General features: G+C 48.5%; 1 protein-coding gene across 1 annotated transcript in view; it reads right to left on the minus strand.

Moving 5' to 3' along the window:
- LOC134980275 (Fc receptor-like protein 5) overlaps nucleotides 1–12126 on the minus strand; it is a 58145-nt gene extending 46019 nt beyond the window's left edge. Inside the window, exons 1-4 of the mRNA XM_063947018.1 lie at nucleotides 12009–12126; nucleotides 10224–10244; nucleotides 8015–8272; nucleotides 6971–7234 (exon numbers count right to left, since the gene is read on the minus strand). Of these exons, the coding sequence (XP_063803088.1) occupies nucleotides 6971–7234; nucleotides 8015–8272; nucleotides 10224–10244; nucleotides 12009–12045 (580 nt within the window). The 5' untranslated portion in view covers nucleotides 12046–12126. The remainder of the gene's footprint in view (nucleotides 1–6970; nucleotides 7235–8014; nucleotides 8273–10223; nucleotides 10245–12008) is intronic.
- Between the last annotated feature and the right edge of the window lie 12915 nt (nucleotides 12127–25041).

A 25041-nucleotide genomic window follows, 5' to 3' on the forward strand; every position in this document is an offset into this window, starting at 1 on the left:
CACCTCCGGACCTCCTACACCACCCGCTCCTCCACCACCTGCAGCCCCTCCCCATCCACCGCACCCTCACCCGCAGCGCCTCCAGGCCCCCTACCTCACCCGCAACACCTGCACCCTTCCACCCTGCAGCGCTTCCGGAACCCCTCCCTCATCCGCAACAGCCCCTCACCCGCCTCTCCCCCACCCACAGCACCTCAGCTCTCCCACACTCCCGGATCACCTCCACCATCCGCTGCACCACCGCACCCTCCCCCTATCCCACCCGCACACACACCCCTCCACCACCTGCAGCACCTCCAGACCCCATCCACCGCAAATCCACACACCTGTCCCTCCACCACCCGTGGCACCCCCACCCACAGCGCCTACGGACCCCACACCTCAACACACATGGACCCTCCCTCTTCCGGACCCCTAACCCCATTCACTGCACCCCCCCCCTCTCCCACCCGCAACGCCTCCACACCTCCTACCCATCCGCCACACCCTTTCCCACCCGCAGTACCTCTGGAACCCCTCCCCTATCCAGCCCAGCATCTGCCCCTCCCCCACCTGCCCCTCCCCCACACACAACGCCCCCCCGACCCCCTTCCCCGGTACCCACCCGCGGCGCCTCCAGACCCCCTATGCCACCCGCCCCTCCACCACCTACATCACCTCCGGACCCCCTCCCCCGTCCGCCACACCCCGCATCTGGCTCTCCCCCGCCCGCTGCACCTTTGGATCCCCTACCCCACCCACGCAGCAGGCCCTTCCCAATCCGCATCGCCTACACCATTCGCAACAGCACCGAACCCGCCACTCCCCCACCCACGTTACCCCCGCATCCACCCCTCCCCCACCCACCGCGCCCCCTGGACACCTCCCCCATCCACTGCACACCCGCACCCACCCCTTCCCCATCTGCAGCGCCTTCGGAACCCCTCCTCCATCCGCAACAGCCCTGCAGCTGCCATCCCCCACCTGCGACACCCCTGCTCCTACCCCACCCACAGCGCCTTCATACCCCCTCCCCCATCCGTGGTCCCCACTCCCCAAACCCCTTCCTGTTGCAAGGGACTACGCCCCCTTCACCATCGGACGCCCTTTCATTGTGCAATATTCAAACACTAACAAAACTAGGAATGCAGGTAATACTCCATATATTGAACCCCAGAAAGGCGTGCAGGGGTTATATATATATATATATATATATATATATACACATACACATATATATATATATATATATATATATATATATATATATATATATGTATATATATATATATATATATACACACACACACACACACACATATACACACAGTATCTGAATACCCGTGCTTCACTGCGGAATGTAAAGAATAATACCTATCTGTGTCAGGCCGCACCACTGGGCTTCCCCCGGATTGATGCTGTAAAACCGCAGGTGCTGAGGAGAATGATCCGCCTCCTTCTCTGCCCCGTCCTGCCTCTGATGCTGCCCTGCTCAGTGCTGTAACTGCTGGTGCTGAGGAGAATAATCCGCCTCCTTGTCTGCCCCGTCCCGCCTCTGATGCTGCCCTGCTCAGTGCTGTAACTACTGGTGCTGAGGAGAATAATCCGCCTCCTTCTCTGCCCCGTCCCGCCTCTGATGCTGCCCTGCTCAGTACTGTAACTGCTGGTGCTGAGGAGAATAATCCGCCTCCTTCTCTGCCCCGTCCCGCCTCTGATGCTGCCCTGCTCAGTGCTGTAACTGCTGGTGCTGAGGAGAATAATCCGCCTCCTTCTCTGCCCCGTCCGCCTCTGATGCTGCCCTGCTCAGTACTGTAACTGCTGGTGCTGAGGAGAATAATCCGCCTCCTTCTCTGCCCTGTCCCGCCTCTGATGCTGCCCTGCTCAGTGCTGTACATGCTGGTGCTGAGGAGAATAATCCGCCTCCTTCTCTGCCCTGTCCCGCCTCTGATGCTGCCCTGCTCAGTGCTGTACATGCTGGTGCTGAGGAGAATAATCCGCCTCCTTCTCTGCCCCGTCCGCCTCTGATGCTGCCCTGCTCAGTGCTGTAACTGCTGGTGCTGAGGAGAATAATCCGCCTCCTTCTCTGCCCCGTCCCGCCTCTGATGCTGCCCTGCTCAGTACTGTAACTGCTGGTGCTGAGGAGAATAATCCGCCTCCTTCTCTGCCCTGTCCTGCCTCTGATGCTGCCCTGCTCAGTACTGTAACTGCTGGTGCTGAGGAGAATAATCCGCCTCCTTCTCTGCCCCGTCCTGCCTCTGATGCTGCCCTGCTCAGTGCTGTAACTGCTGGTGCTGAGGAGAATAATCCGCCTCCTTCTCTGCCCCATCCCGCCTCTGATGCTGCCCTGCTCAGTGCTGTAACTGCTGGTGCTGAGGAGAATAATCCACCTCCTTCTCTGCCCCGTCCCGCCTCTGATGCTGCCCTGCTCAGTGCTGTAACTGCTGGTGCTGAGGAGAATAATCCGCCTCCTTCTCTGCCCCGTCCCGCCTCTGATGCTGCCCTGCTCAGTGCTGTAACTGCTGGTGCTGAGAAGAATAATCCGCCTCCTACTCTGCCCCGTCCTGCCTCTGATGCTGCCCTGCTCAGTGCTGTAACTGCTGGTGCTGAGGAGAATAATCCGCCTCCTTCTCTGCCCTGTCCTGCCTCTGATGCTGCCCTGCTCAGTGCTGTAACTGCTGTTGCTGAGGAGAATAATCCGCCTCCTTGTCTGCCCCGTCCCGCCTCTGATGCTGCCCTGCTCAGTGCTGTACATGCTGGTGCTTAGGAGAATAATCCGCCTCCTTCTCTACCCTGTCCCGCCTCTGCTGCTGCCCTGCTCAGTGCTGTAACTGCTGTTGCTGAGGAGAATAATCCGCCTCCTTCTCTGCCCCGTCCCGCCTCTGATGCTGCCCTGCTCAGTGCTGTAACTGCTGGTGCTGAGGAGAATAATCTGCCTCCTTCTCTGCCCCGTCCCGCCTCTGATGCTGCCCTGCTCAGTGCTGTAACTGCTGGTGCTGAGGAGAATAATCTGCCTCCTTCTCTGCCCCGTCCCGCCTCTGATGCTGCCCTGCTCAGTGCTGTAACTGCTGGTGCTGAGGAGAATAATCCGCCTCCTTCTCTGCCCTGTCCCACCTCTGATGCTGTCCTGCTCAGTGCTGTAACTGCTGGTGCTGAGGAGAATAATCCGCCTCCTTCTCTGCCCCGTCCCGCCTCTGATGCTGCCCTGCTCAGTGCTGTAACTGCTGGTGCTGAGGAGAATAATCTGCCTCCTTCTCTGCCCCGTCCCGACTCTGATGCTGCCCTGCTCAGTGCTGTAACTGCTGGTGCTGAGGAGAATAATCCGCCTCCTTCTCTGCCCCGTCCCGCCTCTGATGCTGCCCTGCTCAGTGCTGTAACTGCTGGTGCTGAGGAGAATAATCCACCTCATTCTCTGCCCCGTCCCGCCTCTGATGCTGCCCTGCTCAGTGCTGTACATGCTGGTGCTGAGGAGAATAATCCGCCTCCTTCTCTGCCCCGTCCCGCCTCTGCTGCTGCCCTGCTCAGTGCTGTAACTGCTGGTGCTAAAGAGAATAATCCGCCTCCTTCTCTGCCCCGTCCCGCCTCTGTGCTGCCCTGCTCAGTGTTGTAACTGCTGGTGCTGAGGAGAATAATCCACCTCCTTCTCTGCCCCATCCCGCCTCTGATGCTGCCCTGCTCAGTGCTGTAACTGCTGGTGCTGAGGAGAATAATCCACCTCCTTCTCTGCCCCGTCCCACCTCTGATGCTGCCCTGCTCAGTGCTGTAACTGCTGGTGCTGAGGAGAATAATCCGCCTCCTTCTCTGCCCCATCCCACCTCTGATGCTGCCCTGCTCAGTGCTGTACATGCTGGGACGACAGGCCAAGCTCCGTCCGTGGAAATCTTAACGCAATAAGACTATTGTCATTCCGCCCACTACCCCTTCTTAAACCCCCCCCCCCCCCCCTCCCCCACCTCATGCTGATGGGGGCTGAACTTGGACTGAAACGGCAACGGGAGTGTCACTATTCATCTCAGCAACCCCGAAAACTATGGATTTTTACATGTCACCCCCACTAGGGGTGCTAGGGGTGTCTTACCCCCACAGAATTTGTTTCCAGAGTGTAAGTCATATGTGTACCAACTTTGGTCTAAATTGCTCCAGGCATTCCCCAGTTATGGTGGAACACACTCACATACATAGATCTGATTATGTATATATATATATATATATATATATATATATATATATATATATCTTTGATACATATTTTAATTTATCAAGACCACCTACATTTATTATTAGCGTAAATATTTGTCACATGGACACTGTGTATCAGCCTTATAGGCACAGGACATGTTATTTATGCAACTGCAAGACATGTATGCATAAGCCTTACTTTTAGACTTTCTGTACTGTCACAGGCCTCCATTCTCTGGAGCAGACAGCAGATACAGGAAACTAGGGAGGCCGATCCCCAGCATCAGGATAGCAAGGGGGAGAGGGTGTCAGGGAGGTGGAACAAAAGAGAGAGAGAAAGAGGGTGTCAGAGAGAGAGGGGAGCAAGAGAGCGAGAATGTGTGTCAGGTAGAGACAAAGAGTGGGAGAGAGAGAGGGAGAGAAAGAGGGTGTCTGGGAGAGAGAGGGAGTGAGCAGGAGACGGGGGTGTCAGGGAGGAATAGAGCAGGAGAAACACTACCTGTTAGGCTACATCAGTATCAGGTCACTGAAGGGGGCAGACACTTCATGGCATTAGGCCCTGTCCCCTTCCCCATACACACAATTCATGGCTTTATGTCTGGGAGGGGGTGGGGCATACTTGCCTACTCTCCCGGAATGGCCGGGAGGCTCCCGAAAATCGGGTGACCCTCCCGGCCCCCCGGAAGAGCAGGCAAGTCTCCCGGAATTAGGGGTCCCCCCTGCCCGTCCGCCCACTTAGTGTGTAAAGTGGGCGGTCCGGGCAGTTGATGACGCGATTCTTGCTGAATCGCGTCATCATAGCCACGCCCCCTGCAGTGTAATGCCGGGGATCGCGGCATTACATAGCGGAGGGCGTGGCTTAAATGACGTCACATCGTAACTCCGCCCCTGCTCCGCCTCCGTCCCGCCTCCGGTCCGCCTCCTCCCACCTCCTCCCCACGTCACAGCCCTCCCCTGCCCCCCTGCAGAGAGCAGCCAGAATGTCGGCATGTATGGGGTGGGGCTCATTGTAGTGATGGATAGAAAGCGATCTCCATCTGTTAAAATCCTTCCTATGCTGCTGGGACATACAGCCGGCCAGGAAGGGTGCAGGGTAACCGGACCAGGACAGTATTTGTAGGTGTGTGGGGGCCTTCAATGTGCCCTAATTCTGAAATACTGTATGTGCTCATTACACTATACTAACCCGGGAACTCATAAGCTATGTATATATACAGTATGTTTGGTTGGCTCAGATATTTATGACGACATAGATTCACAATTTGTTTCAACTATAAAAGTGCTCCCAGAAAAGAGTGTACATTCTCTTGCCATAACAAGTCTGAGAAAGTGTCTGGACAAAGCACCGCATTCTCAATATGCATGATAGGCAGAGCCGGACTGGGACCAAAAATAGGCCCTGGCATTTTTGAAGCACACAGGCCCACCTTGGTGTCAGCATCTGACTCCTCCTACTTCTTAGTCTATGCTCTTACAAATATAATTAATATTATAACAACATACAAGTGTACATCATTCTGTATTAAAATACAGACAACCATTGGTTGAAGTGGAAATGTTGAAGTGGGGGGTATGGAAACATAAAGGTTGTAACTAAGCGCACGCGCTCCAGAAAAGGGCGTGGACGCGCACTCGCCCCATTCACTAGAATGAGAGTGTCTGTGCACTCCCGGCGGGGCTAAGAGGTGACCAATCAGACATGGCGCGTGCAGCAAAAATATGGGTGTGGCCAATTAAAATGGGACGTGATACACAGACATATGCCCCCAATAGTGCAGTGCCAGATCCACAATTGCCCCCACAGTGCCAGGTATACAAATGCCCCCACAGTTCCAGGTACACAAATGCCCCCACAGTGCCAGGTATACAAATGCCCCCACAGTTCCAGGTACACAAATGCCCCCACAGTGCCAGGTATACAAATGCCCCCACAGTGCCAGGTATACAAATGCCCCCACAGTGCCAGATCCACAAATGCCTCCACAGTGCCAGATCCTCAAATGCTCCCACAGTGCCAGGTATACAAATGCCCCCACAGTGCCAGGTATACAAATGCCCCCACAGTGCCAGGTATACAAATGCCCCCACAGTGCCAGGTATACAAATGCCCCCACAGTGCCAGCCATTTGCCCCCACAGTGCCAGATATACAAATGCCCCCACAGTGCCAGATCCACAAATGCCCCCACAGTGCCAGGTATATAAATGCCCCCACAGTGCCAGGTATACAAATGCCCCCACAGTGCCAGGTATACAAATGCCCCCCACAGTGCCAGCCATTTGCCCCCACAGTGCCAGGTATACAATTGCCCCCACACTGCTGCAGCTGCTTGCCGCTGCTCCTACGGCTGTGATGTGAGGGTGTCAGGAGCTCAGAGCGCGCCAGCGCAGCTAATGTCTGGCGGCGTGTAGTGGACTTCAAACCAGCTCGCGGACCGGCAGCGGCGGCTCCTGATTGGCTGCCGATCCGCGAGCTCTGATTGGCTCACGAACCGGCGGCTGGTTTGAAGTCCGCTACACGCCGCCAGACATAGCCGCACTGGCGCGCTCTCCTCTCCTGACAGCTGAGACTGAGCGGCAGCGTGTCTCAGTGACACAAGTCGGCTCGGAAGCAAACTGCTGCTCGGCTGGACCGGCCCATGTGGCCATCGGCCCTTCTGGCTTTTGCCAGAAGTGCCAGATGGCCAGTCCGGCCCTGATGATAGGGGTCACAGAGGATATCAGAGGTCCGCTAGAATGCTATGGGGCTTCAATGTGCCAGTGTACCCAAACTCCTTCCCCCCCACACTTCCCCTTTTGCAAATGTAGAAACTCACCAATTGAAACCTCCAGTCTGACAGGGAGACTTACATCCCCGGATCCAGCTCTGCATTGATACTCCCCACTGTGCTTCGGTGCTGCATATGTAATTGTTATGTTACGTTGTTTCTCTTCATATAATATAACCTTGTCTTTATACCAATAGTATCGCTGGTTTCCTCGTACTGTGGATCCGGTGTCACACGTTATAGTCACTGTTTCCCAGGTAAATATCTTCCTCCAGTTAGGAGTAAAAGTCACAACAGGTCTTTCTGCAGAACCTACAAATAACACATAGAATGGCAGATGCACAGACGTTACATCATTCCCAATAGCCGGAGAAGGACATTTATGATGTGTTATAAACAGTGGCGGATTTTACCTAGGGGCTGTAGGGCTGCAGAACCCCCAATAAAATCTGCCACCCCCAGTGAGTCCATGCACAGGCAGTGACTTCCACTCAAAAGCCCTAACTGCCAATCACACACAGGACAGGCAGCTCCAGACAGAATTGGGACTGTCAGTCCGGGCCACGATTAATAGAAAGAGGGTTTTTCATCAGGAAGCCTCTCCCTACCTACCATCAAGCCTACTGGGCTTCTAGGGGCTGTGTAACACCGCAGTGATGTGTATAAGGAGTATCACAGCTGCAGCTGATGCAGTTCCTAGAAACCGCATGTGCGGTCACGGCATAATGCAAGGGGAGCAAATACATTTAGATTGTTTCTCTGCAGGGTAAATACTGTCTGCTTCTGCATGTAGCTCACAAATGTTTGACAGCTTTATTTTTACACTGCAATTTAGATTTCACTTTGGACACATCCCTCCCAATTGTGTGTCGACAATTGTCATGTCAAAATTTTGACCCTGTCTACCTTTCATACCTGTCGACCTTACCCACTGTCTATCTTTCACCTCTCAACCTTTTAACCCTGTTGACGTAATGACTGTTAATCATATGGGGTTGATCTATTGAGTGTGTAACTAGACACTGTAGATCTTCTATATCACACCCTAAATATAAGTCTCTATTCTGCAGATATTAGAGAAACATAACTCACCCTTAGTGATAACGTGCAGCCTGGCAGGGAGACTGTAATCACCACCGGCCCTGCACATATAATCCCCGCCGTCCTTCTCTTCTGCAGATGTGATTGTATACTTCTGGACATACTGCCCTATATACTCAGAGTTCTTATACCAGGAGTAGTCAGTATGTTGTGTAGCTGCTTCCACGTCACATGACATAGTCACTGTATCACCTTCATATACGATCTTCCAGTGAGGAGTAAATGTCACAACGGGTCTGACCGCGTCACCTGGAACATAGATAATACATGTACAGTACATACGTGTAACACTGCAGAGAGGGAGACATTAGATACTTATTAATAAAAATGATTTCATCATGTTTTAGCGTCATTTATTTTAGTTACTCAGTTTTCATAAACCTTTCAGCATCTTATAGAACGCAGGGTTATAGATCATAAGGAGAGATATTATTATGTATATATGAGCGACTAATGAGGCAATAGAGCGGATATGGGTGCCAGCATGGAAGTAATTTTCATATATTCTTTGATCTATCAGTGATCACCTGGGGGCCATTACTTTCAGGAAGACGTCTTTTATACTGTATATGCTGGAAGCTGCATTATTAGGCGATGCATAAAGTCATATTAAAGATTAAGGGGTATATTCAATTAAAGTCGGATCCATTACGACATGTATTTCCCGTCGACCTGCCATCCAGCCCTACCGCAGCATGCTGCATTTGGAGCCGGCAGCGGCGGGACTGCCGCACGTGTGGGCGCCCATGTGCACTCTCCTTCCGGCCAAGCGGGCTCTGCTGAACGGGACCCGCTTGGCCGCTATGTGTGGCCGTAGCCTAATACATTTTTAATTCTACCAAGCAACAGTCTACGATCTGGAAACTGTAATAGGAATCTGATGTCTATGGTTTATGTACTGTAAGTTGTTAATGGGTACATTACATTACTACAGTATTTTCTCTCTCGAGTATTTCATGTAAAGTTTTTTTTATTTTTTTTAAATATTTGTTTATTAGGCAGATGAGATACAAAAAGGAACAGTAGCGGATCTTGCCACGGGCAAGCAGTACTTTTGCCCTCCGGAGGGCACCGCACCAGGGCAAGATCCGCTGCTGCTGTGTGCCCCCCGCTGCCCCCCTGCTGCCGCTGGCCGCTGCCGCTGGGAAGGGAAACTAGACGCGTACACGTCTAGTTTCCCTTCGTGGAGAGGTCCTTCACTGTGCGGTGCGCGATGACATCATCGCGCACCGCGCAGCAAAGGTCCTCTCCACGCGTCTAGTTCCCTTCGTGGAGAGGACCTTTGCTGTGCGGTGCGCGATGATGTCATCGCGCACCGCACATCAATTCAGTCTGTACAGGGGGCGTAAATGACCACGCCCCCTGTACGAAGCCATGCCCCCTAATGCCGCCCGGGGCACCAGAAGCCCTGGAGCCGGCCTTGAACAGGAACAAGCAATAATATTGTGTCAGAATATTCTTACAGAGTCATAAAGATACATTGAACATCCCCTTGGGGGTGATCAGAAACTGGAATAGACAAAGTATTGTGAACCTAATTTCTATCTTGACAAAACTTATACTCATCAATTTTTTAAGATATTATGAGACAGTATAGGAATAGAAAGAGCGGCAGAGGGAGAAAAAGAAGAGAGGAGAGACAGGGACACAAGATCAAAAGTCAGAGGAGGGGAAGAAAAGTAGTAATGTTCTTCATATAAAGTTTTTGTTTCTTTGAGTTGATTCATTTTTTCTATCTCTTATAAAAAAAAAATAAGAACGCTTGATTGTGATTTTCTTTCATAATAAAAGCACTATTATTTTGATCCATTTTCGCAGGGGCTCCTACAAGGCGCGGGGCCCATAGGCCGGTGCCTACTCTGCCTGTTCTGTTATCTGGCACTGCGTATGTGGGTTATTTGTTTGTAGTTGAAAGAGATTAGTACAGTGAAATAATGTATATTATTTATTGTAATCTTCTTTGTTTAGATTATTTCCAAGATTCTAGATCTAGTTCCGCTCCTGATTGTGACAATAGCAGCCACCTGATTCCTGTACCCAGCACGGACATCACATTAACAAGGAGAGAGCTTTATAAATGTGGACATATAAAGGACAAGAGGCGCAAATCAGCATTAACACGTGAGGTATTGTCTACATGACTTTCTGCTAATACACAACATCAGCTCATTGCCGGGTCACTGTGATATCATGTACTTACATGGATTCTTCACAACCGATACTGAAAGAAGAAGAAACATTAATGTGTTACTATGATTGTCATACACAAAGGCAAAACTTTCATCAGCACTACGCGTCTCATAATATATAATAATAATAATAATAATAATAATGTGGGGTGCCTAATTGGGGCCCTCTGCTGTACTGTCCTATAAATATACGTTTTTTAATATAGGCATGTGGAGCGTGATCTCAGCTGTTGGATATGAGGAGGAGATGACCCTGCGGCCCTTCCTCTCTGGCATTTGGCAGATGGCCAGTCCAGCCCTAATGGGGAATGTTGGGAGGTGTATGAGGCGTGTGGTGAAGGGTAAATGGCATATGTGGGTGTAGAAGCGCCATATGTGATTATTTTAGTGACATGTGAGAGATGTGAGGGGTGAAGTCAGAGTATTTGTAGGGTCTGAGGGCATATGGGGTATTTCAGACCCTCCAACATGACCCGCCCCACTAGGTACAAAATGCTCTGTTTCTGGACATCCCATTTAATTTATGATAGCCATCACCTGTGTTGAACTAGTTAAATGATAAGAAAGCTGTTTCATCACAGGTGATGGCAATCATAAATTAAGAGGGAAGTCCAGAAACAGAGCATTTTGTACCTAGTGGGGCGGGTCATGTTGGATGGTATGGTATTTGATGGCAAGTGGGGAATCTGAATATCAGCCCCATCGAGATCTCAGTCAGGCACCATTTGAAGAAGCTGTGCAGGGAACAGGGTGCGGCTGTACCATATTATGGGTGGGTTGGCCTCTAGAAGGGTCAGTCCCTGGGTACTTTGTGCCCACCCCATCTGATGCCCCTGGTGTAAAGTGAGGAGCATTTTGGGATAAGTGATATGGGGGTGCATACGTTGTTTTGGACCTGTTTTTAGTGTTGTTATTATTACTGGAGTAAAGGGTAATGTGTGACCCCTTTGAAGGCTGGAGGACCACGCATGGAGTGTATCAGGCTGCCCATTACTGGTTTAAATAATCACATGTAACTGAATATATTTGAAATTGGAAAGTGTATACATAAGACATTGGAAATAAATACAACACTAAGGCTGAAGGAGCTGTAATGTTACACAAAGCACAGACTAGTGCCGAGGATCCAGGTGTCAGAGTTTGTGTACAGGAAAAAGGAGGCAAGGTTTTCACTTCTGCAAAACGCACATTTGTGTCTCATTAAACATATGTAAAAATCGTTCAATGTCTCAGCACACGGAGCACAACATGACTCTCTCACGCCCTCATCAGTTTATGTGTAGTGTGGTACATAGGCATAATTACATAGATTTATATCCAGTAGGATAAAGACCACTATATGCTACCTGACACCATGGAGGACTATAAACGTGTCTGAAAATATATACTGTTAATTATGAACATGTGGAAGACATTGGGGGAGATGTATCAAAGCTTGGGGAGAGATAAAGTATTAACCATTCAGGTCATAACTGTCATTTTTCAAACACAGCCTGTAACATGGCAGTTAGGAGATGATTGGTTGCTACTTTATCTCTCCATGGCATAGTACATCTCTTTATCACTCTCTCTCTCCAGACTTTGATAACTCTCCCCCTGTATTCCTGTATACTGCGCTTTCATTACATGTTGAATCACATACACTGCAAATCCACACTGATATCTAACAATCTGTAACTGTATCACTGAGCCCCTGATTGTCACCTACTGTGTGTGTGTATATATATATATATATATATATATATATATATCTATCTGGTCCCTTAGAGAGAGTAAGAGAAAGTTTCTGCACTTACAGATGATGATGATGATGATGGATGCCAGGACGGACATGGTGACTCCTCCGTGTGCCACACACCAGCCTCAGCTCTGTATGCAGACACTGATCACTTCCTCTTCTCTATTCACATTTCCAGCTATGATTATAAAGAAACAAAGAACAGGAAATCGTGCGACACCCAATGTTACTGCCCCGCGCTGACACCCAATGTTACTGCCCCGCGCTGACACCCAATGTTACTGCCCCGCGCTGACACCCAATGTTACTGCCCCGCGCTGACACCCAATGTTACTGCCCCGCGCTGACACCCAATGTTACTGCCCCGCGCTGACACCCAATGTTACTGCCCCGCGCTGACACCCAATGTTACTGCCCCGCGCTGACACCCAATGTTACTGCCCCGCGCTGACACCCAATGTTACTGCCCCGCGCTGACACCCAATGTTACTGCCCCGCGCTGACACCCAATGTTACTGCCCCGCGCTGACACCCAATGTTACTGCCCCGCGCTGACACCCAATGTTACTGCTCCGCGCTGACACCCAATGTTACTGCCCCGCGCTGACACCCAATGTTACTGCCCCGCGCTGACACCCAATGTTACTGCCCCGCGCTGACACCCAGTGTTACTGCCCCGCGCTGACACCCAATGTTACTGCCCCGCGCTGACACCCAATGTTACTGCCCCGCGCTGACACCCAATGTTACTGCCCCGCGCTGACACCCAATGTTACTGCCCCGCGCTGACACCCAATGTTACTGCTCCGCGCTGACACCCAATGTTACTGCCCCGCGCTGACACCCAATGTTACTGCCCCGCGCTGACACCCAATGTTACTGCCCCGCGCTGACACCCAATGTTACTGCCCCGCGCTGACACCCAATGTTACTGCCCCGCGCTGACACCCAATGTTACTGCCCCGCGCTGACACCCAATGTTACTGCCCCGCGCTGACACCCAATGTTACTGCTCCGCGCTGACACCCAATGTTACTGCCCCGCGCTGACACCCAATGTTACTGCCCCGCGCTGACACCCAATGTTACTGCCCCGCGCTGACACCCAATGTTACTGCCCCGCGCTGACACCCAATGTTACTGCCCCGCGCTGATAAGTGCAGATCTTGCCCAGGGCTGTGGTGCAGGGTTTGGGGCAGATCACATCATCCCATACCCTCCAACTGTACCTTTTTAATAGGTACAGTACCTTTTTTTCATGGTCTGTACCGATTTTTGGCTCTCCAAACTTCCATTGAAAGTATAGGAAAAGGGGCGTGATCACGCCCCCTTTACACGCGACCACGCCCCTTTTTGGCTTTGTACCATACTTGCCTCCCTGACCCTCTCCATGAGGGAGAAAATACTCTGTTCCTGGCCTTTCCTGGTAATATATGATTGCCATCACCTGTGGTGAGCTAGGTAATTGATAAGAAAGGTGTTTCACCACAGGTGATGGCAATCATACATTACCAGGAAAGTCCAGGAACAGAACATTTTCTCCCTCATGCAGAGGGTCAGGTAGGCAAGTATGTTCCAGGTGCGCTCATCAGCTGCAGGACACAGACTGCAGCACAACCTGACCAGCAAAAACACCCAGCAGAGCAGCCACTAGTAAACCATTGGTGGGGCGATCAGTACAGACTGTGACAGGGGGAAGCATTAGCATACTTCCCAACATTCTGCAGGAGGGACAGAATGCTCTGCTCCTGGACTTCCCTCTTAATGTATGATTGCCATCACCTGTGGTGAAACAACTTTCTTATGCATTACCCTGTTCAGCACAGGTGCCGGCAATCATAAATTAAGAGAAAAGTCCAGAAGCAGAGCATTGTGTCCCTCCTGGAGAGGGCCATGTTGGGGGGATGATCATACCCTCCAACATTTTACACTGAAAAATCGGTACAAAGCATACTTGCCTACCTGCCCCTCTCCATGAGGGAGAAAATGCTCTGTTCCTGGACTTTCCTGGTAATGTATGATTGCCATCACCTGTGGTGAGCCAGGTAATTGATAAGAAAGGTGTTTCACCACAGGTGATGGCAATCATACATTACCAGGAAAGTCCAGGAACAGAGCATTTTCTCCCTCATGGAGAGGGTCAGGTAGGCAAGTATGACCTGGAACATCCTGATGAGCTGCACCTGTCTGGCATCAGTGTATTCCTGCTTTCCCAGCAATCCTGGACTGGTCATTGCTGTCTGAATTTGAGCTCTGTATACCCCTTTCACATCACAAACCCGGGTCCGACCCAGATCAGACCCTTTCACACTGCACCAGGCATTCCCAACCACGGTCCTTAAAGCACACCAAGAGTGCAGGTTTTAGTGATATCCAGGATGCAGTACAGGTGACTAATACCCCTTTTACACTCGCAAAAATATCCCAGGATATTGCACATGAACACGCATCATCCTGGGATTTTGCTCAGTGTGAAAGGGTACAGGGACAATTTCCCGGGACAAGCATCCCGGGATTTCATCCCAGGTCTCGACCTGAGTTGAATCCAGGACCATCCCGGGAAGCTGTGTAGTGTGAAAGGGCCCATCCCGGGATTCACTACCCGGGACTATTATAAGGCCTGGGATTGGAGCTTTCTTGGGCTCAGAGAAGATGATGTCATCTTTCAGAGCCCAGGGGAGCGTCCTGGAAGCGTGGGAGCAAGGCAGCATGGCTACTTGGACAGACAAGGAGGTAAGAGAGCTGCTCAGCATTAGGGGAGAGGAGAGAAAAGAATCAAGAGCTCCGGCATACACACTGGTACTCCGTCGGCCATGACTGCAGCAATGCTGTGAGCAGGCACCACCCCTCCCTTTGTTGAGTATTGTGTCCTCATCTATGTGAGCCAGAAAAAGGCCATTTCTAATGACATACATATGCATTTGCAGGGATATCCCGGGATCAGTGTAAATGGGGCTGTCCCAGGTCAATCCCAGGTCTTAGTGCAGTGTGAAAGGGGTCAGTCCCGGGAAGCATCCTGGGAGTGACCCGGCTGTGTGAGTGTAAAAGGGGTATTAATTATTACCTCAGTTATTTTGATTTAACCATCTGTGCTGCAGCCTGGGATATCACAAACCTGCCCTGTTGGTGTGCCTTGAGGACCGCGGTTGGGAATGGGTGGTCTTCAGGTTGCTAATGGCTGGGATCTCGGCGACCACCATACCTGCGCTGGGATCCCGACCGCCGGCATACCGACATCTTTTCTCCCGCTTGGGGGTCCACGACCCCATTGGAGGGAGAATAGATAACGTGGCACCGACCCCTGGCAAACCATACTACACCCATTGGGAATGCCTGCTCTAATTGTTAATGCTGTCTGTTGCTCTCTGTCTTAATGCTCTCCTGTGTAGCAGGGCTCAGGCTGCTGACATCAAGGCACACAAAGAACAGCCAATCAGCACTTTTACACAAAATCTTGTGTGTACCCGCTATGTCGCTTACAGTGCGCACTCACGCGGGTCATCAGCAACATCCTCCGTCGGCTCTGCAATCACTATCACTGCCTCTTTAACATGTAATCGGTAGCAGCAAAAGATTACACTGGGTTCACACATACTCCCCCACAGGAAGTAGCAGGGTTCCGCGGCTACCTGGCATCAGTTCCTGCAGTCAATCTCCTAGAACTTTAAGTTTTCGAGCTTTACAAACTTCCTGTAGGTCCCCATACATCTAAGTAGCGCCCAACGCCTCACATCATATGACTCAAAAATGCTACATGGATGAGGACACATCTGCATGTAATGAATGAGTCATTTTACAAAAGTAGGTGAAATATAATCTCTTCACCTGAAATCATGACTGATGACTAGACCCCAGGGGCCGGATGTAATGCCGCCCGAACTTGGACATTTTTTTAAAGGGGCAATCACTTACAAGCCATGGTTTTGCCTTGTAAGTAATTGCCCCTTTAAAAAATAAAGGTCAGCGTTCAGCCGGCATCCCGCACAGCCGTCTGACTCGGGCGGCATTACATTCATCCTCAGGTGTTAAAATGACAGGTTTGCAGTACTTCTGACGTTCTCAACAAAGTAATCATATTGCTGTAATACTCTGTACTGTATGTGAATCTGCATTTCTGTGTTGTGCAATGTATATTGTATGTGATACAAATGATCCCAGTAAGCCCTGCATTCATACACTGCTTCCCAATGCTGTATAATTAGAATTACCAGCATAACAATGGCTGCCAGGGCATGTTTATGCTTGTAGGACTACAAGTGCAAGCATGGTCTGGCATCCAGGTAGGGGTACCATCAGAAATTGTGGGCTGCGGGACTGGCAAAATAGGCACCCACCCTCCAAAAAATATTATTAATATAAAAAATATAAACACACACACACACACACACACACATATTATATATATATATATATACACATATATATATATACACACACACACACACACACACACATTTCTTAGATGAAAATCCAAATACAGGTGGTCATTCCGAGTTGTTCGCTCGCAAGGCGATTTTAGCAGAGTTGCTCACGCTAAGCCGCCGCCTACTGGGAGTGAATCTTAGCATCTTAAAATTGCGAACGATGTATTCGCAATATTGCGATTACAAACTTCTTAGCAGTTTCAGAGTAGCTTCAGACTTACTCGGCATCTGCGATCAGTTCAGTGCTTGTCGTTCCTGGTTTGACGTCACAAACACACCCAGCGTTCGCCCAGACACTCCCCCGTTTCTCCAGCCACTCCCGCGTTTTTTCCAGAAACGGTAGCGTTTTTTCCCACACGCCCATAAAACGGCCAGTTTCCGCCCAGAAACACCCATTTCCTGTCAATCACACTACGATCGCCTGAGCGATGAAAAAGCCGTGAGTAAAAATCCTAACTTCATAGCAACTTTACTTGGCACAGTCGCAGTGCGGACATTGCGCATGCGCATTAAGCGAAAAATCGCTGCGATGCGATGAAATTTACCGAGCGAACAACTCGGAATGACCACCACAGTGTATATTAAAAAAAACAACAACTAAAATTCCTATGCTCGTACAGAGCAACACCATATTGTCTCCCTTACACCATATTAAATCCCCACATTAATGCCCTTGTCACCATATTATGCCCACACAGTATTTATGCAAGTACCTGCTCGTTGTCATGGGATTTTCCCCCACCGGTCACCACTGTGGGTATGCTGTCCCAGCGGGGGCCTCTGCCTTCGCTGCTGCCTGCTTCAAACTATTGAAAAATGTCCCTCCTAAAATGTCCGCCGCCTCAGTGGAGACAGTTTTTAAAGATACGAGAGTCTCCTGTAGTATCTTTAATAACTCTCTCCTCTGAGGCAGTGGCCATTTTGAGAGGGAGATTTTCAATAGAGTGCTGTGGGGGCGGACAGCAGCAGACGGATGGGGAGGCGGCATGAGCGGACCAGGTCCTCCCCTCTCTGGCAGAGATGCCTAGTCTGGGACAGCTGTTCCCTCAGTACTCCCCTGATGGCTGCCCTGTTGGGACATGTAGGAACCAAGAAAACAAAAGGCTGTTTGTAGGATTTAGCTAATATGAACTACAGTATATTAATGCAAAGTAGTTCACAAGTAACATGTATCAATATCATTTTTTCCAATGAACCAAATGCTTACTCGTCCTTATGCTTATAGTTACTAAGTGCTTTGCATTATAATATCTTGCAAAAAAAAAAAATGACCTGATTTGAATGAAGATTGCTCACCTTATCTTTCCCTTCCCATTCCGCCTCTCTGAGTATACATGTGGGATGCGTCCATATCTGCATATAGACATATGCATGTACAATATGGAAATGGTTATGTTGAACTAAACAAATGGACTTCCCCATGTGTGGGTATCAGTAAAGGTTAGACCCTTCTCTATAAGGCTGCTGCATAATCCTGCAGCACTGCTTCTTTTTTAATTTGACTTTCCCTTTTTTTTAAAAAAAAAAGCAACACTCAGTTACAAAAGCAGAAGTGCAAGTAGCTGGGAGTCCCCATGATACAGTTACTGGTGCACTTGTTTTAGGAAGGAATTAAGGGCAGTAGAACACTGACCACATTGTCAGAGAAATAACCAAACTGACTCCTACAGTAAATAAGAGACATCTGCTGGTATCTAATAAACTCAGTATTTCTACAAAGGAGGTAAACTGATATTTATTTGTAATCAATATAAAAAACTAATCCTCTCTGCAGGAAATATAGATTTGTTTTTAAAATATTCAGGTCCTCCAAATATATATTGAAACTTATATTAATGCATAATTAAATTAGCATAGGATGGGGCCATATTTGACCCCATTGCAGTACCTTAGAGTTGCAAACAAAAAGGTATGTTCATACAACAGGTTTTTGGGGGGTCATTCCGAGTTGATCGCTCGTTGATTTTTTTTTGCAACGGAGCGATCAAACGCTAACGCGCATGCGCAATGTCCGCAGTGCAACTGCGCCAAGTAAATTTGCTATGCAGTTAGGTATTTTACTCACGGCATTACAAGGTTTTTTCTTGGTTCTGGCGATCGTATTGTGATTGACAGGAAGTGAGTGTTTCTGGGCGGAAACTGACCGTTTTATGGGTGTTTGTGAAAAAACGCTGACGTAATTTGGAAAAACGCGGGAGTGGCTGGAGAAACGGGGGAGTGCCTGAGCGAACGCTGGGCGTATTTGTGACGTCAAACAGGAACGATACTGACTGATCTGATCGCAATGGCAGAGTAAGTCTCGAGCTACTCAGAAACTGCTAAGAAGTGTGCTAATCGCAATATTGCGAATCCGTCGTTCGCAATTCTAAGAAGCTAAGATTCACTCCCAGTAGGCGGCAGCTTAGTGTGTGCAATGCTGCTAAAAGCAGCTTGCGAGCGATCAACTCGGAATGACCCCCTTGGGTTTTTTTTCAACTGCATAAATCACGAGCATCAGTTTTACAGGAAAAAAAAAAAAGAGTAGTACGGAGGGGGATGAAAGGGCTTTTACCCACACTAATACCACCATTGTGTAAAATGTTAGTATACATACAAAAACAACCAAAGTTACTAAAGAGCAATGTCTACGGACAGTTAATAGCCAAACAATAAAAAAAAATCTATAGTATTAAACGGATCAAAGATAAAATCGACATATTGTAAATTAAAGCAGAGTAAGAGATTTAAACAAAGTTTTTTTTAATGTATTTTAGGCAATATATATATACACACACATATATATATATATATATATATATATATATATATATATATATATACACACAGACACTGTAAATTCAGACTCCTAGAAGAATCTTGTGTCAAACATTAGGAGTAGTATCTCATATCAAATCATTGACCAAGCATCAGCTTCCTGTTTGTAAGACAAATGTCTATCAAATGACAGCATTATATAAAAAAGAGGTTTCACCCACAGCGCTATTTAGAACAGAAAATTACTGAGTATTTTACGATAGCAGTTCTCAGTATTTAATTATGTAAGATTAAAACATATAAAATATAATATAAAACGCAGTAAACAATAAAAACACAATTACTTTTTCTCTGTTTTTAAACACCTCACAATATTTTGGTGCCTGCTGGAAACTTTCAAAGACCTTTTGCTGCACAAGAAACTTTAAAGACACAATGGGCCAGATTCAAATAAATGTGTTCTTTCCCCTCCGGGCCGCGATCGTGCACGCCGGCAGTATTCTAATGTTACTGCCGATGGGCGCGACAAGTTCATTTTAACTCTCTCACACACTACACAAAATATAATGGATGCTGGGTGCAACCTACAATTCAGACCAATATTACTAAAGTAAACTAAGGGGTTTATTTACTAAAGGTCGATTTTCATTGATATCTCTCAATTTTAAATCGATGTAAAGCGATCTCATTTGAAGTTAGGTTTCAGGGGCTGAAACACAAATTTACTAACAGATGATGTTTAATATAAATTTTAAAATGTTAGTAAAAGTGTGTTCATGGGATCACGCTGAATGCGTTGTTAGTAGGCAGCACCCACCGCGTAGAAACCGGGAAACCGGCATGCCCTGCTGGAATGGAAATGACCACTACCAAACAGTGGGTAAAAAGAGTCCACACAGCGCCAACGAAGTATAAGTTGCTAGTTGGTATTCTTGTGCGGGTCCAGCCGATAGACAGAAGCGCATATCGTATGTTGCTTTATAAAGAATAAATAGTTTAGAGGTACAGCGATACCTTTGGTGCCACACTAGGTGGCAGTGCTGCACATAATATATTTCATGTCACTCAACCAACAGACTGTCTCCAGTGCCCCGGGGACTGTGGTTGCTCTGCTGTGGGTACTTTCAGCTATGCCTAGTGGTGCTGGAGTGCAGAGAAGTGCTGGGTGGTTGTGTGAAAAGGATAATATGGGATCCGGTCAGGATCCTGATGGTCAAGATACCGGCTGTTGAAAAACTGATGCCGGTATCCTAAAAACAGCTAAGAATGCCGGCGCCAGAATCTTGAATGGGATCACAATTCCGTTGCCGGCATACCAACACCAGGGATCCCAAACGGCACACTACAGGGCCACCTGAGACGTAAGCCACGGGTGGTGGTGGTGGAGATTAGGTTTAGGCTGCAGGGAGGGGAGGGCGGGCTAGGCTTAGGCACCCCCAGAGAGGGTTAGGCGGCAGGAAGAGGGGTTAGGGATAGGCACCCCCTGGGAGGGTCAGTTGTCAATTCCGATGCGTTTCTCTACCCAACCTCCTACAAAATGGATTCATCATACACACACACACACACACACACACACAATATCCTGTGTCTACCTCTGAATAGTCTGGCTGGACAGGCATTTATTAGCATTATAGTATTAGCAAATACAAAATATACAATGGGGGAGATTCAAATGTTTGAAAAGTCGGTTGGGTGTCTGTTTTTTCCTGTGTATTAGATAGGAAACAACAGACTCCCAACTGACTTTTCAAACATTTGAATCTCCACCTTTGTGTCAAGAGATTTAGGGGTATATGCAATTGCGGTCGAATTCCCGAAATTGTCGAATTTCGGGTCATTTTCGACCAAAAAAAAAAATCGCCTATGCAATTCAGTGCTTTCCGACCAAAAAACTGACTTTCAAAATTCGACTTTTTGAAATTCGAATTTTTGCAAATTCGACTTTTCTGCAATGATACAAGTGCTGCAATTCGACCAAAGCATATTCAATTCAAGTTTGGAAATTCGACAGCAGGGCTTTTAGACAGCAAATTCGTCATTTTCAATCCGCCACACTTTGGAGGGTGAAAACAAATAAAAAAATTTTAAACATGTTTTTTTTTGTGTTTTTTTTGGGGGGGAATAGCAGATCTATTTATATTAGAAGGGATTTTTTTTTGGAGGCACAAATATTATTTATATATTTTTTAAAATATTATTTTAAAAAAATTTTTTTTTTAATGCTGGAACGGTAAAATCATTAAAAAAAATGGCGTGGGGTCCCCCCTCCAAAGCATAACCAGCCTCGGGCTCATCGAGCTGGTCCTTGTTCTAAAAATGCGGGGGAAAAATTGACAGGGGATCCCCCGTATTTTTAAAACCAGCACCGGGCTCTGCGCCTGGTGCCAAAAATACGGGGGACAAAAAGAGTAGGGGTCCCCCGTATTTTTAACACCAGCATCGGGCTCCACTAGCTGGACAGATAATGCCACAGCCGGGGGTCACTTTTATGCCGTGCCCTGCGGCCGTGGCATCAAATATCCAACTAGTCACCCCTGGCCGGGGTACCCTGGGGGAGTGGGGACCCCTTCAATCAAGGGGTCCCCCCCCCCCAGCCACCCAAGGGCCAGGGGTGAAGCCCGAGGCTGTCCCCCCCCCATCCAATGGGCTGCGGATGGGGGGGCTGATAGCCTTTTGTGATAATAAAAAGATATTGTTTTTTCCAGTAGTACTACAAGTCCCAGCAAGCCTCCCCCGCAAGCTGGTACTTGGAGAACCACAAGTACCAGCATGCGGGAGAAAAACGGGCCCGCTGGTACCTGTAGTACTACTGGGAAAAAAATACCCAAATAAAAACAGGACACACACACCGTCGACAGTAAAACTTTATTTCATACGTCGACACACACATACTTACCTATGTTCGCACGCCGACATCGGTCCTCTTCTCCATGTAGAATCCAGGGGTACCTGAAAATAAAAGTTCAATATACTCACCTCAGCCATGGTCCAGAGATAAATCCACGTACTTGGCAAAATAACAAACCGGACACCCGCTCCATGCCGGACTGAAAGGGGTCCCATGCTGACACATGGGACACCTTTCCACGAATGAGACCTGTCAGTGACAGCTGTCACAGACAGGTCTCTAAGCCAATCAGGAAGCGCAACTTCGTTGCGCTCACCTGATTGGCTGAGCGCTGTCTGTACTGTGACAGCGCATCGCACAGCTCCCTCCATTATATTCAATGGTGGGAACTTAGCGGCTAGCGGTAAGGTCACCCGCCGGTCAGCGGCTGACCGGCGGGTGACCCCACCGCTACCCGCAAAGTTCCCACCATTGAAAGTAATGGAGCGGCTTTGCGAGGCGCTGTCACAGTACAGACAGCGCACAGCCAATCAGGTGAGCGCCACGGCAGTAGCGCTTCCTGATTGGCTGAAGGGACATCAGTGACAGGAGTCACGTGATGTCCCGGCATTCGGGGAAAGGGGTCTAATGTGAAAGCATTGGACCCCTTTCATTAGTCCGCTGGATCGGTGTTCGTTTTTTTTTTTTGCCAAGTACGTGGATTATCTCTCTGGACCTGGATGTACCTCTGGACGCTGGAAGGTGAGTATAATTTTTTTACAGGTACCTCGGATCGTCGGAGACCGTGGCAGTCGGCGTGTCAACATAGGTAAGTATGTGTGTGTCGGCGTATGAAATAAAGTTTTACTATCAAGGTGTGTGTCTCCTGTTTTTATTTGGGTATTTTTCCCCCAGTAGTACTACAGGTACCAGCGGGCCCGTTTTTCTCCCGCATGCTGGTACTTGTGGTTCTCCAAGTACCAGCTTGCGGGGGAGGCTTGCTGGGACTTGTAGTACTACTGGAAAAAACAATATCTTTTAATTTTCACAAAGGCTATCAGCCCCCCCATCCGCAGCCCATTGGATGGGGGGGGACAGCCTCGGGCTTCACCCCTGGCCCTTGGGTGGCTGGGGGGGGGGGACCCCTTGATTGAAGGGGTCCCCACTTCCCCAGGGTACCCCGGCCAGGGGTGACTAGTTGGATATTTGATGCCACGGCCGCAGGGCACGGCATAAAAGTGACCCCCGGCTGTGGCATTATCTGTCCAGCTAGTTGAGCCCGATGCTGGTGTTAAAAATACGGGGGACCCCTACTCTTTTTGTCCCCCGTATTTTTGGCACCAGCACCAGGCGCAGAGCCCGGTGCTGGTTTTAAAAATACGGGGGATCCCTGGCCAATTTTTCCCCGGATTTTTAGAACCAGGACCAGCTCGATGAGCCCGAGGCTGGTTATGCTTTGGAAAGGGGACCCCACGCCATTTTTTTTCCGGGTTTTTCACGATTTTTCCCGTTTTTTAAAATCGCGGCAAAATCCGCCAAATCGGCCGATTTTCGCCCGCGACCCTGGCGAATCCGTTTTTCATTGAATATGGTGAATTCCGGAAGCCACCTTCCGGAATTCACCTGGCGAATTTGGTCGAATTAAAAAACGGCGAAAATTGCCGCGAATTCGACCGCAATTGCATATACCCCTATATCCATGTGCAGAGCCGGCCACAGGCATAGGCAAACTAGGCAATTGCCTTGGGCATTTGATATGCCTAGGGGCATCAGCAGCTTCTGCTGATTAAAATTATATGCGGCATGCCTATATTCTGTGTGTAGCATTTCATATGCAGATACAGCCACAGTCCCACACAGTATATAGGCATGCTGAATATCATTTTAATCAGCAGAAGCTGCTTGTGCATCCTAGCCACATAGCAATGCAAATAAGATGCATTTTCATAAAAAAAAAAAAGGTGCCCAACATTAGTATTGATGCAAGATTTGTGAGGACACATCTGTATCCAAGCAGAGGCAGAGGTCACAGTGTTAGTGGCAGTGTGATTGCTGTGTGCATGTGAGTGGGTTGGTTGTGCAGTAGTGTTCAGAATATGTGTAAGGAGCATTGTGTGTCATGTAAAAATGCATTAATAATGTGCAACATATGTGTAGGTGGCACTATGTGTGTCATCATGTGTATAAGGGCATTAATAATGTGCAACATATGTGTAACAGGGTACTAATGTATGTGTGTCATTATGTGTATAGGGGCACTAATAATGTGCAGCAAATGTGTAGGGGACACTATGTGTGTCATTATGTGTATAAGGGCATTAATAATGTACGGCATATGTGTAAGGGACGTTATGTGTAAAATGGCATTAATAAAGGTTGGCATAATGTGTAAGGTGCATGATGTTTATAAGGACATTAATAATGTGTCTCATGTGTAAGGTGCATTACTGTGTGGAATTCTGTGTATAAATGCATGACTAATGTGTGTGGTTTTATGTGTGTGAGGTGCTCTACTATGTGGCATTACGTATAGAAAGGGCCCTACTGTGTCATCTAATGTGAATAAAGAGCAATATGGTGTGGTGTGGTGTAATGTGAATAAGGAGCAATTCAGTGTGATGTAATGTGAATAAGGGGCTCTACTGTGAGGTGTAACGTTTAAGGTAAAGTGATACTACTGTGGGATGTAATATGAATTATGGACACTATCACATGATCAAATGTGAATAAAGTTGTAGTATTGTGTGGCGTAATTGGAATTGGGGTTACTATTGTGTGGCCATGCCTCTTCCCAGCAAAAACACACCCCTTTTTGGTTTGGGCACCAAATGTGCGTACTGTTGCGATTTAAAATAAAGTATAGGGGGTACAAAAATGAAAATAAGGACTGCTATGGATGAGGGGTGATGGTGCTTGGAAAGAGCTGCAAGGTCAGAGGCGGAACCAGCGGTGGTGCTAGGGGGCACCAGCCAAAATCTTGCCTAGGGCATCATATTGGTTAGGGACGGCTCTGTCCATGTGATTTACATAACTATCACAGGAAGAAAAAAAAACAACAACAATGAAATAAATACTATTACAGTGGGG

Source organism: Pseudophryne corroboree, chromosome 12 (assembly GCF_028390025.1).
Source record: "Pseudophryne corroboree isolate aPseCor3 chromosome 12, aPseCor3.hap2, whole genome shotgun sequence".
NCBI lineage: Eukaryota > Metazoa > Chordata > Amphibia > Anura > Myobatrachidae > Pseudophryne > Pseudophryne corroboree.